Source organism: Nannospalax galili, unplaced genomic scaffold (genome assembly GCF_000622305.1).
Source record: "Nannospalax galili isolate Female #2095 unplaced genomic scaffold, S.galili_v1.0 scaffold768, whole genome shotgun sequence".
Lineage (NCBI taxonomy): Eukaryota > Metazoa > Chordata > Mammalia > Rodentia > Spalacidae > Nannospalax > Nannospalax galili.
The window spans coordinates 3,314,883-3,326,898 of record NW_008360317.1 but is presented as its reverse complement, the minus strand read 5'-3'; the positions used below and the strand labels follow the sequence as shown (position 1 = coordinate 3,326,898).

The following is a 12,016-nucleotide window of genomic DNA, read 5'->3' as shown; positions in this document are numbered from 1 at the left end:
ACTGTTGGTATGCTGTTCATCAACAACATACCTTCTAATTCACATAAATGGTTTTTGTGTGTTTGTTTGTTTGTTTTTTAGGTATTTAACTTAGAAAAAGTAAGTTCTATTCTGGAGTTCATAATAAAAACGAGTCAAATAAGTTGGGTCAATAAGTAATAAAATGTGAGTGTTTACTATCACATTTGTATATAAAGTCATTTACTCTTTCCAACAACCTTAGGAAGTGGGTATATTGATTATCCCCATTGCATTGATGAGGAACTAGGGTTTAGCAAAGTTAAGCTTACCTTAGGTCTCAAAGGTAGTAAGAGCTGGTGCCAGCTGGGAACTGGAACCTTGTGAGAACCAGTAACCCCATAGCCTGTTCATTTATTGCCATCCAAGTTTGGGGGGAAACACCAGCAGGATGAATTGCTTTGAAGTAAAACCTTTGAGTTTTCTTTTAGCAAGAGCCCATACATTCAGAGTACAGCTGATAGAAGAAAATTAGCTCATCACAATAGTATGCATATGAATTAGAAGGAAGCCAATCTGTGAGGGACTTCCTGAGAATGAAGTGTTGCAAGTGGAATTGGAAATTGGAGTGGTCCTGTGTTTGCCTTCATGTAATGTAAACAGTTTGAAAAGCTCATTCATTGATAAACTGGCATTTCAGAACATAGCTCTAAAAGTGTTATTTAGTTGAATTTTTTTTAAAGTTCTTCGGCAAATAAAAGTATACTCTTTCCTTCCATTCTTGAATAAATTACTAATTAGGAAGTCCTGTTTGTGTGTTGGTTTTAGGGGTGGCCTAACATATTTCTTGTGTTAAATAATTACCACATATTCATTCTTTTGAAACACATCAATCATAAAGGGGTTGGGGAGAGGAGGGTCCAGTGGCTTGTGAGATGGTTGGTCAAGCACAGCCTGTTGTTATAAAACAGAATACTTTTATTTAATGCCCTGGCCAAGCTGAATGATAATGTGGAACAAAGCTGACTGAAATCAGGACAACTGATATCAAGAATTCATGAAGGAAAAAGGCACTACAGCAAGGAATTTAATGCTTTTGCACCTTCGTTTTTTAATGCATATGAAATAAGCTGTATTGGGCCTTGTGATTCTTAGAAATGAGAACATAGAGAAACGGGTCCACGGTGGGATCTGGGGGTTCTGTAAACAAGCCAAGTACTTATACCTTCCCTTCGGGTGCACATGTTGGGGCTTAGGTACCCCTCAAAAAGCCTGCATTGCTGATTCCCTTCTGCCCGTGCCAGAGAGGAAAGAAAAGGCGAGGCTGACGGATGGGGTTTTTCGAAACACCGCTGCATCCAAACGCAAGGGTGCAGCTGGCTTACCGCAGCATGCCGCAGTGGAGTATTTCAGGGACAGACACAAGGGGAAGTCGCAGCCGAGCCGGAGCTTACCGGGGCTGCCGCCTGCCACCCTTTCTGCACAGAGCAGCCCCGGCAGCTGGGAAATTCCTCCTCCCTCTACGAGGTGGAGGCTGGGTGGGAGCTCAGGTTGAGAGGGGCAGGGTCGGGGGAGGGGGGGCGGCGCTCCAGCCCATCCCTCAGCCGGGGCTGCTGCCAGCACAGCGTCCAGGAGCCCCGAGACGCCCTCCCCAGTGCAGCGGCTCACGGTGCAGGTGGGGACTCCTGGCTACTGTACCTGGCTGCCGCGGAGCATGTGGGCGGCCGGCGGCGGGCATTGCTGGTTATGGCAGCTCGGAAATGAAAGCAGCAGAGGCCGCTGCTTCTGAAGGCTGCGGGGAGATCAGCACCCAGCAAATGAGAAGCTAGTCCTGGCCCCGGAGGAGGAGGAGGAGTTGCTGAGCATCTCTCTCCCGCTCCTGGTGTCCTTTAAATGTGGAGCCTCGCTCTCCGCTCCTGACCCCTCGCTTACATCACTAACCTGTGACAGGCACATCTCTCCACGCCCGGTACCTGCTCCTCCAGCAGCTCCAGTCCTAGGAGCCTCTTTGTATGCGGCAGACATGGCCAGCCAGCAGGATTCGGGCTTCTTTGAGATCAGTATCAAATATTTACTGAAATCCTGGAGTAATAGTGAGTAATAGAAAATTAAGCTTTCTGTTTGTTTGTTTGCCGGATGTTACCTAAGGTTTGAGAAATCAGATCTCAACTGGACACATATGTTTGTGAAGAGGAAGTTTCTCTCTCTCTCTCGCTCTCTCTCTCTCTCTCTCTCTCTCTTTGCATCTACTGTAAAAATAAAAATGTCAGATACTGAACTAGCCCTTCCCAAGTGCAAAGGCTGCAATGGAATTGAAGTAGATTTTGTTTGCCCAAATTTTCAAGCGATATGGCCCTTCAGACTCCGGGGAGTGCAGGCTGGGAATTCCAGGCTGCAAGCCTGCCTTGGTGTTTATTTGATTTGTTCAGGCTTTTATCTAAATATTTTGTGAAGTGCAGTTTAATCGAAGGGGTGTGGCAGGGTTTCAAGTACTTTGTAATTGTTTTATTAGGGTATTGTCTGAAAAGAAAAAAGTACTTCATAGTCCAAAACCTGAGCTGCATCTTTGTTGTGCATAGAGGCATCTGCAGATCTATTTGATCTCTCCCTGGTCCCTGTGGATGATGTTCAGAATGCCATTTAATGTTTGCATTTTTAGAAATCCTAATGATTGCTCTAGTCTGAGTAGCATGATTTTCTGAAATGTAAACAAGCAAGGTTCTGACCCTAATTTCATTGAGCTATAAGAATATTATGGTTCTAAAGTTGCATGGCTGACCTATATAAAGATTTTTAACAATTCACTATTTCAAAAAGACAACCTCTTAGCCATCCTAGGTCTAGGCCAAAATGAAAATGAGGCCTTCAGGTGATGAGTGATGCCTTGTATTTTTCTGAGCAGTTTAAAAATAAAGTCTTTTCAATTTCACCAACAGCCTTTGTGCTTGCTTTGGAGCAGTCTGGTAGGTCTTACAGATATTTAATGGCTTTAAATCAATTTTTTCTAAAACATATTTTGGCATACTAATAACCTACCTGTGCTCAGACAGGTGACAAATGTCTCCTGCACGAATGACCTGTGGCCAACATTGTTCTTATGTAAACAAACCTAGGCGAGAGCACTTGGGCTCAAATCGCCTTGAGGAAAGAGTCCAAGAACCTACATGAAGGTATTCAGGGCTGTGTGTCTGCAAATGATATCCACAGAAACCATTTTTCCCGGGTCATTTAGCCCTACTATGCACTATGGGGTTTGCCTGGAGCTGGTTTTTTTCCAGTAGGAAGCCATTTGAGAGCGTTACTGTTACCCAAACAGCATTCTTTATTTGTTAGAGCCATAAATCATTTAACTTGGACTTATTCTTTGTATACTCCATGTTCGTAGATGAATCTTCCTTTGTCTGTGTACCCTTTGATTAGTGAAAAGAATCTGAAATACTGGACACTGTCTAGATTAGCTTGTTTTGTTGAAAAAAAAAACTCACTTATTAGTTTGACGTTAGTATGTGGTTATTAAATTCCATTTGATTTTTCCAGAGCCATATTATTTTCTTCCATCAATTTTTGTCAGTGCCTTTAGATAGAAAATTATGTTGTGACAATACTGAGCCTGGTGGGATTTCTTTTCAAATGACTCTAGGCAAAATTTGTATTCTCTCCACCCTTCCAAAACTCTTTCTTCTCCCTAAATCCTTGCACCAGGAACGCCTCAAAATTACCTGTGACACAATTTCAAGTTCTTGGAGTTCATTCAGCAAAGACTTATTGAGTACCTACTACATGCCAGGTTGTGGAGCTGAAAAAGATGAATGGGACATAGCCCTGACCCTCTATGTTAATCCTTTTATTTTAGAAGAGTGAAGTTGGTAATCCTCCAGTGTTCTTGGGGGCTGGGGGCAAGTCCGGATGTTTTTTACTCCTTTCTTGAAAGAGGAAGAGGAAATATACTTTATGCCTATCTCCTTACCTACTTACAACCTAGCATAGTTCTCATTGCTAAGTTTTACATATTTTCAGTAGCAAAGAAAGAGAGGAATTTGCCTGTGCAGAAGACAAAGTAGAAAACAGAAGCCTTAGGGCTCAACCTACTCAGTGTAACCTTGGCTGAAAGGGTGCACCACAGGGTAAGCAACTAACCGCGTGCTCACGCATGCCTAGCATCCCAGGTTGGAAAGGCCAGGATGTCCGCCTACATACCTGAATGGAGAACCAGCCCCCTAATTATATGGTGGTGCTTATTTATACAAGTGCAGCAATTAAAAAGCAATAAAACAAACTCTGCAACTACAGCTGACTGCTTTGTGAGGCAGCAGTCAGAGGAAAGGTGATTTCAGAAACATTTCCAGGTTTAGGTTTCCATTTAATAATAAAGGACACATTGTGGGGGGTAATGTCATTTTATGTATCTTTGTCTCATCAAAAGAATTAAACCAATCAAGCAAACCAGTCGTTGCCTGGCGAGGTGTGTTAACTTTTTACCCCATGTTCATTTTGACAGCCCCCTCTTCCCAGGCACACCCATTCTGTCAGGCTGCCCTTTGGTTTGAATGGAGCTGGGAATTGCAGTGGCTTCGATGTCTGGAAATGCAGTCTCCTACACAGAACTCCCTGGCAAGCCTTGCCTTATGCTTGGATACCTGTCCTGTTACTTCAACTTTTGTATTCAAACCTTATCCAGATGTGACCAATATGCTTCTCAGCTGCTGCCCTGAGTATTAATGGCCATCTCATAACTTGGGATATTCATTGGTCTCCTAACATCAAACTGCTACATAGCTCCCTCTGGGCAGTAGCGTCTTTGACAGCCCATCAGTGTCTTCACTGCTCATCGTGTGTCCTCTGTCCTCTTGCTTTTCTCCTTGTCCTTTGTGGTCCACTAACTTGTTCCCACATCCCTCCCTGTGCACATCTCCACCCCATAATCTGGCAGGCCCTCATCACAGCTCTCACTGCCAGGGGGTTTGTTGCCAGTCTTCTAGACCCTGTATTTGTGTGATCTTGGATTACCTACTCTCTCAGTTCCTCATCTGTGAAATGGAAGCAAATACTGTGGGTGCCTCATAGGCATCAGGTGTTAAGCTACAAGGCATGTGGAATCATATCTAACAAGTTTTAAATACTCAACAGATGTTCAAACAATATAAATTGTTGAACATCTCCTCTCCCTCCTGAACCTACTTAAACTATGACTTAGGCCATTTCTTCACTTCACCTTGGCATCTGTGATGGTTTGAATGAAAATGTCTCCCATAGGCTCCAAGTATTTGGACATTTTGTCCTCACATGGTGGCACTGTTGTGGGAGGTTTTAGAAGGTGTGGCCATCCTGGAGGAAGCATGTCACTGGGGGTAGGTTTAGAGAGTTCTTAAGCCCTGCCAGATCACCAGTCACTCTCTCTTGCTTCGTGTGCCTGGGTGACAATGTGAGAGCTTAGCTTTCTGCTCCTCCTCTCCAGCCACCTCTGTAACCATGCCTACCCACCAAGACAGACTGTAATTCCCCTGGAACTGTAAGCTCAAATAAACTCTTCCTTCTGTAAATTGCTTGGGTCAGTGTTTCTATCACATCACCAGAAAAGTGACAAATACAGCATCCTTGGTGGATTATTTTATGAGTATTCAACTCTTGTTATGCCCCAGGAGCAGGAAACTACATGGAGAAATAACAATTAGTTGTGTTTACTCTGGGCTATTGTTTTTCCAGATATACTTTTAAACTTTATCCCCTTTTTCATCTCAACTACTGTCACATACTTCTACTGTCCCTGAGTGTGTGCCTTCCAGTTACATAGGAGGTAACTTGGGAATTTCTTAGTGGCAGAAAATTACCTTGACCTTTTAGGTTTGCTCCAGAAGTTTGGAATGGTTAGCTTCAAGCTGCTTCACAGGGGAGGAAGACTTGCACAGAGCTAGTGTGTGGGCTTCCCTGTAGTCTGAAAACTCTAAATAGCTTCCTTGTGCTGCTAACTACCCAGTAATGCCCCAGGAGCACTGGCCTAATGAGATGAGTGAGGTATGTACAGAATCCATCTACACCTTGCTCTTTCCAGGGCAGTGTAGACCCTTCCTATAATATTTAGCCAATCTCGTTACACCATTGAGGAAAACTTCTGCCTACTCATTAACTTTCTCAGGTCTTTAAAATTTCTACACAGATGAACTACACTTGAAGAACTGAATGATATCTTTGCATAGAGATTGGTGTGCACTGAAAAATATCTTAATGTTACTCTAGGAAAATTTTGAATTGGTGCAATTCATGTCAGGATTTTTTCCAGGTACCTTGTAGTAAGTTACATTATGTTGATAAGGACAGTATCAGCTGAGTGTGGTAATCCCAGCACCTGGGAGAGAGAGAGGTGGAGGCAAGTGGATCAGGAGTTCAAGGTTATCCTTGCTGATATATGAGGTCTTGTTTCAAAAAAGAAAGAAAGAAAGAAAAAGGACACTATCCATTCAGCACAGAAATGCTGATTCAACCAAGTTAGCTATCCAGAGAATTCATGGGCAAGTATGGATAGAAAACACCTTGGACCAGTTGTAAAGCAGTACTCATTGATAAATTTTCATGTGACTGGTAAACCTCAAGGACACTATGAGAAAGACTTGACCTTTTTTATAGTATTAATTTAAAGACCTAGAAAATTTAGATTAATGGAGTTGGGGACTAGAGAGATGGCCCAGTGGTTAAGAGCACTGGCTGCTCTTGTGGAGGACCCAGTTTCAGTTCCCAGCACCCACATGGCAGCTAACAACCATCCATAACTCCAGTTCCAGGAGTTCCAGATCCAGTGCCCTCTTCTGACCTCTGAGGACATTGTACAACATGGGTACACTTACATACATAGAGGCAATACACTCATACACATAAAATAGAAATTTTAAAAAAAGATTAGTGGAGTTGCCTGAGTCTAACTGAGTGATACAACTCAAGGGCAGACATGTTTTGGTGTGAGAGTGTGTGTCTGTGTGTCTGTGTCTATGTGTCTGTGTATCTGTGTGTCTATGTGTATTGGTGCTCAGGTTGGAACTCAGGGCCTCATGCAAAATGGACAAGTGTCCCACCAATGAGTTATTCTCCACCCATTTGGATCTTTTAGTGGAGGAATGACCAAGTACTATTTTCTCCATACAGCAGAGGTTTAGTTCTGGTGTTCTGTAGCTCACAGATGTTTGATGATGGCACACACTTGCCAAGGCCACTATGCCACTTCTGTTATAGCAATTTATAGCCCTCAACAGAAAGAACACCTCACATCAGCAGAAAGGGTCTATTGCTAGGTTTATTGTTGAGACAAATCGGAAGTTGTTATGGTTTTGTTTTGCTTTTCATTTAAATGTATGATTCATTAAAAGCAAGGTAAACACCATGTAAGCAGTCCTAGAGTAACCATAACTGCAATTTCGTGTCAGATGGCATGCTCTATGACTTATATATAGGACAATCACATAATTATTCATCCAAACTGGGACACTTGGGAGTGTGAAAGTTAATAATTATGCTGGAATACTAAGTGTCATCTGAGACTGCCCTGGGCAAAAGGGGCTAAATGACCACTGTTTATTATCTTTGCTCTTTCCGGTTACCGTAGGGACTATATATTATCCACATTTTACAAATGGAAAAAAAAAAAAAAAAAAAGAGACACTTGAGAAAGTGATGTATTTGTTCAAAATCAGGAGACCAGTTAGTGCCATTAACCCCTGCAAACCCTACTAATTGCACTTTTTAAAATTTGCCCAAAGGACTAAAGGATCAAGAACACTGTTGGGAACTTGGTGTTATAGGAACTAAACTTTTATTGACCAATACTTCTGCCAGTACTTAGTCTCAGCCACCTTCCCTCCCTGTGCTTCTTAAGTGTGTGCAATCAATGTTTCTCTCTCTGTCTCTCTCTGTCTCTGTCTCTCTTTCTCTCTGTCTCTCTGTCTCTCTTTTAGGATATTTAAAACACACACACACACACACACACACACACACACACACACGTGCCTTTCTTTTTCTTGTCTTGATGGTGACTACTTCCCCCCCCTTTTCTTTGTCTTTTTTTGAGACAGGGTCTCCCTGTAGCCCCAGCTGGCCTGAAACTCGATATGTAGATCAGGCTGGCCTTGAACTCATAGAGATCCACCTGCCTCTGCCTCCTGAGTGCTTGGATCAAAGGTGTGTGCCACCATGCCTGGCTGAGACTATTCTTTAGGACAAGCATCTTTGAAGGACCTAAATGTTCACAAGTCTCCATTTTACTTATTTTTTATTTGTAAATACTACAAGGCATTTCTCCCCCCTGTGATCTTTTGATTAAACACATGCATGCACAAAATAAAATTATGAAAGGGGTACTTCTTCTGTTAGGAGTGTTTTATGTTGCTTATCCCCTACTTTAAAAAGTGTATGTACATGTATCATTTAACTGGCTATAGGGTAGGAGATGCAGCTTTGTAGTTAGAGTGCTTTCCTAGTATACATGAGGTCCTGGATTTGATCTCCAGGACTGATACTGATATGAATTAAATAAAAATGTATGCTTTTAGCTTATTTTAAAATGGTAATTTGCCTATGTTACTGTGGTTTCCCTGGTGAGTTGCATTCCTGTTTAGAAAACAGTAGCAAACTCCTAAATAATGGAAAATCACCTGTACTTCGGGCATCTCATTTTACTTGGTAGCTGTAGCCTACTTCTCCCAAAAGCCCTCAAGCAAACAGACAGTACGAATTATTGAATTTTACCTTCTTAGCCTTCTTTTGCATGCTACTTAGTAAAGTTGCCGTCAAAAATTGAAATATTGGCCTAAAGACAGACAGTGGTAGGCAATAAGGAGACATGACCTGAATAATTTTTCAAGCTGGGACCCATCCAGAATATTTGAGAAAGTTGCCAATATTTAGATGTTTCAACTGATATGCAGATATCTTAAAAAGACTTCTCTTTCAAAATATCTTAATGCTCATGACTCATTCATTTACTTTTGGATACAGTTCAAGGAATTGAAAGGTTAAAAATGACCTGATAATTGTATTACTTATATCTATTTTAAGTTTTACATAATATTCAATGTGTGTTGAGCTCAGATGTGAATTTGAGCCAATGAGGAATGGCCTTTGACTATGGTAGAGGCTGTTCTATGCTTGTTTGTACATCATTTGTATAGCCCTATGACTGGTGGAAGACCTTAAACTTATGTAGTCCTCAGTGATCTATACAGAATCTTCAAGCACACCACCTGTTTTGATAAGTGAGATGCATTGTTTATGAGCAAACCAGCCTTTTAAAGGAGGTTTTAAAGATAAGGATAATAACCCTTATTCTTCCTAAGTAGAGTTTCTGTTTTAGGAAATACCGTATATATTATGAAAGTACATATTGTGATGTTTCAGACATGATTTAAATGAATCAATAATGTTCTTAGTTCAGTTTTCATCTTTGAATAAGACCATTTAAAAATGCAGTGTAGGTTAGTATTTATCACTTAAGTTGTTCAGAGGTAAGTCTGTCTTTTAAAATTGTATTAAGGTTTTCCGGATTTGTTAGCCTTCTTTTCTAAACACTACAACTTACATAATTTTACACAATGTGGTGCTATGTGGGATCCGCCCAGTATGAGCACATCACCCCGGTACAGTTTAGCAAGCAACCACTTCCTGGAGACATGAATGGCATTGGTGAAGCAAGACAGGGCACAGCCCAGCCTTATTTTTGTCTCACCAATCTCCTCACCTCCTATAGCCCATCCATCATGTTCATTTAAAATACATTGCTTCAATATAGAGTAGTGGGCTACGTGAATACAACCATGTTCTCTCTACTTAGGCTGGAAAGTTGCATCTCCAAGGCTTGGAAGAGCAATGGGAACTAACCTTTTACTGTAGCATCTCCTCTTACTTTTCAATCCTGGATTACACCATGAAGCTTACTACTGGACCATTTGTTTTTCTTGATTGTTCATCAGTGTATCTTCTACTCAGTAATGTCAGAGGTACAAGGCAAACACTATTCAATATCTCTTTATTGATCATCAACCATAAATAAGAGCTGCATAGATGCATTGCACCTAGATACAACATCAAGGCCCTCAGAGCTTTCCTCCCTTCCTTGTTGAATGCAGAATTTAGGTATATTAATGCAGAAGTTCCTTTGACTTACAGAACCTTGAGGAGAGGTATCTCATGATCCAGAGTCAGGGTAGAGGGTAGGCCTTGGAGAATCTCAATGGGGAGGATGTGTTGGATAGCGTCCATCAACTCTAGCTTCATGTATTTTTATATTCACCGTATCAGAGGATAATTGGAAGGAAGCCTGGTGTTTGTAGGATGGTTTTATAAGAACACTTTGAAATATTTTTCCTAACAGGATGGCTCAAGGAGAAGAAAGCCCTTTGCATTAGACTAGAATGGAACACATGACCAGACTTTGTTAGATAGGAAAGCAAGTGTTTCAGATAAGCATTCCATACATTAGAAGAATGGGAACAGAAGGCGTCATGTTTTTTGTTTAGGGTTTTGCTTTCTTTCTTTCTATCCCTCCCTCCTTCCCTCCCTCCCTCCCTCCTCCCCTTCCTTCCTTTCTTTCTTCCTTTCTTCTTCCCTTCATTCCTTCCTTCCTTTTCTTTACTTACTTTTTTTTTTTTTTTTTTTTTTTTGATAGGATCTTGCTCACTGACTGACCTAAAATTTACTATATAGGTGGACTAGGCTGGCCTCAAACCTTTGACAGTCCTTCTGCCTCTGCCTCTGACTGCTGGGATAACAGGTATTTACCACCATGCTAGGCTTCCATGTTTGTTTGTTTGTTTCTGAGTGTGTTGGTGGTGGTATTTTTTTTCTTAATTTTTAAAAATGTTTTATTTATCTATTTTATGCGTATGCATGTATTGCCTGCATGTAGGTAAGTGCACCAATGTCATACAATGCCAGCAGAGGACAGAAGAGGCTGTGGATCCCCTGGAACTGGAGATCCGGATAGTTGTTAGCTGCCATGTGGGCGCTGGGAATCAAACCTGGGTCCTCTGCAAGAGCAGTCAGTGCTCTTAGCCCCTGTGCCATCTCTCCAGCCCCGTGGTGGTATTTTGAGTCAGGTTGATTCAGAAGCTTGCTATGCCACCCAGGCTGATCTTTCACTCTTGGATCTAGAAACCCTTCCACTTGAATCTCTGACACACTCAGTAAATTGCCATGCTTATCAACACTTTTGCCAATGGGACAAATTTGAAGGTAGCTATACTCATCTCTAGCTCTTCAGTGTGTCTGGGGGATTAAAGTGAAGGTGTGTGTGTGTGTGTGTGTCCATCCAAGAGACAGAATAAATTACATGTTTCCCTAAATTAACTTTAATGATCCCACCTCTCACCTGTAATCCTACAATCACTTTCTCGTTTTCACAGAACATATAAGCACAGGCATTTAAATGTTAGTCACCCAAAACTCCAGATGCTAAGCAGTGAAAGTTTATATTCTGCCAGCATATCAGACTCTGTAATGAGTCTGATTTGGTTTAATTCCTTTCTACTCTTTAGTCATTTGATGAGCTGCAGATGGAAATTTAGCCAAAGCCATAGCATTTCAGCTAATACTTTTTATGCTGCTGTAAGAATTTGTTGTCATGTCAATTTAAGGAAGTTGAAATCTTTTTCAAGAAGGCATTCACATCTGCATTAAGTGCCTTTATCAACCCTAATTTGATATACAACTCTGACTGCTTCTGCCGTTCTTAATCAATTGCAGACTACAAAGTAGTTGAGCACTGGAAGACAGCTTCAAAACCAGAATTTCTCAGCCCATGCCACAGGTTTACATTGTGGAAATATACAGTTATAGTCCCATTCAATACTTTGTTCATAAGCTTAAAAAACACTAGCCTGACCTCTGTGAGTTTAGTTTTAAACAGGTAAATATGTATTTTGGCAGCCACAAAAGGGATAGGGTATTAGATTAACTAGGGCGATACTTTAGTAAAATTCCATTTGAATGTTGTATTTAGGCAGGCTGAGCTTGACCAATCAATAAAATGGTTTGCTACTTAAGAGTCAAATCAATAAAATGCTTCAACTGTGTAAATTCA

The 12,016-nt window shown here is 41.3% G+C and overlaps 1 protein-coding gene across 7 annotated transcripts in view; it reads left to right on the top strand.

Moving 5' to 3' along the window:
- Fry (FRY microtubule binding protein) overlaps positions 1 to 12,016 on the top strand; it is a 479,403-nt gene that overhangs the window by 173,703 nt on the left and 293,684 nt on the right. For 3 of the 7 annotated variants that reach the window (XM_029559620.1, XM_029559621.1, XM_029559619.1), the window contains exon 1: positions 1,596 to 2,051. The exons of 1 other annotated variant lie outside the window; for it this stretch is intronic. In XM_029559620.1, coding sequence (XP_029415480.1) covers positions 1,982 to 2,051 — 70 coding nt within the window. In that variant the 5' untranslated portion in view covers positions 1,596 to 1,981. Of the gene's footprint in view, positions 1 to 1,595; positions 2,052 to 12,016 lie in introns of those variants that run through there. 3 more of the 7 variants (XM_008825033.3, XM_008825029.3, XM_008825032.3) reach the window with 1 other exon arrangement.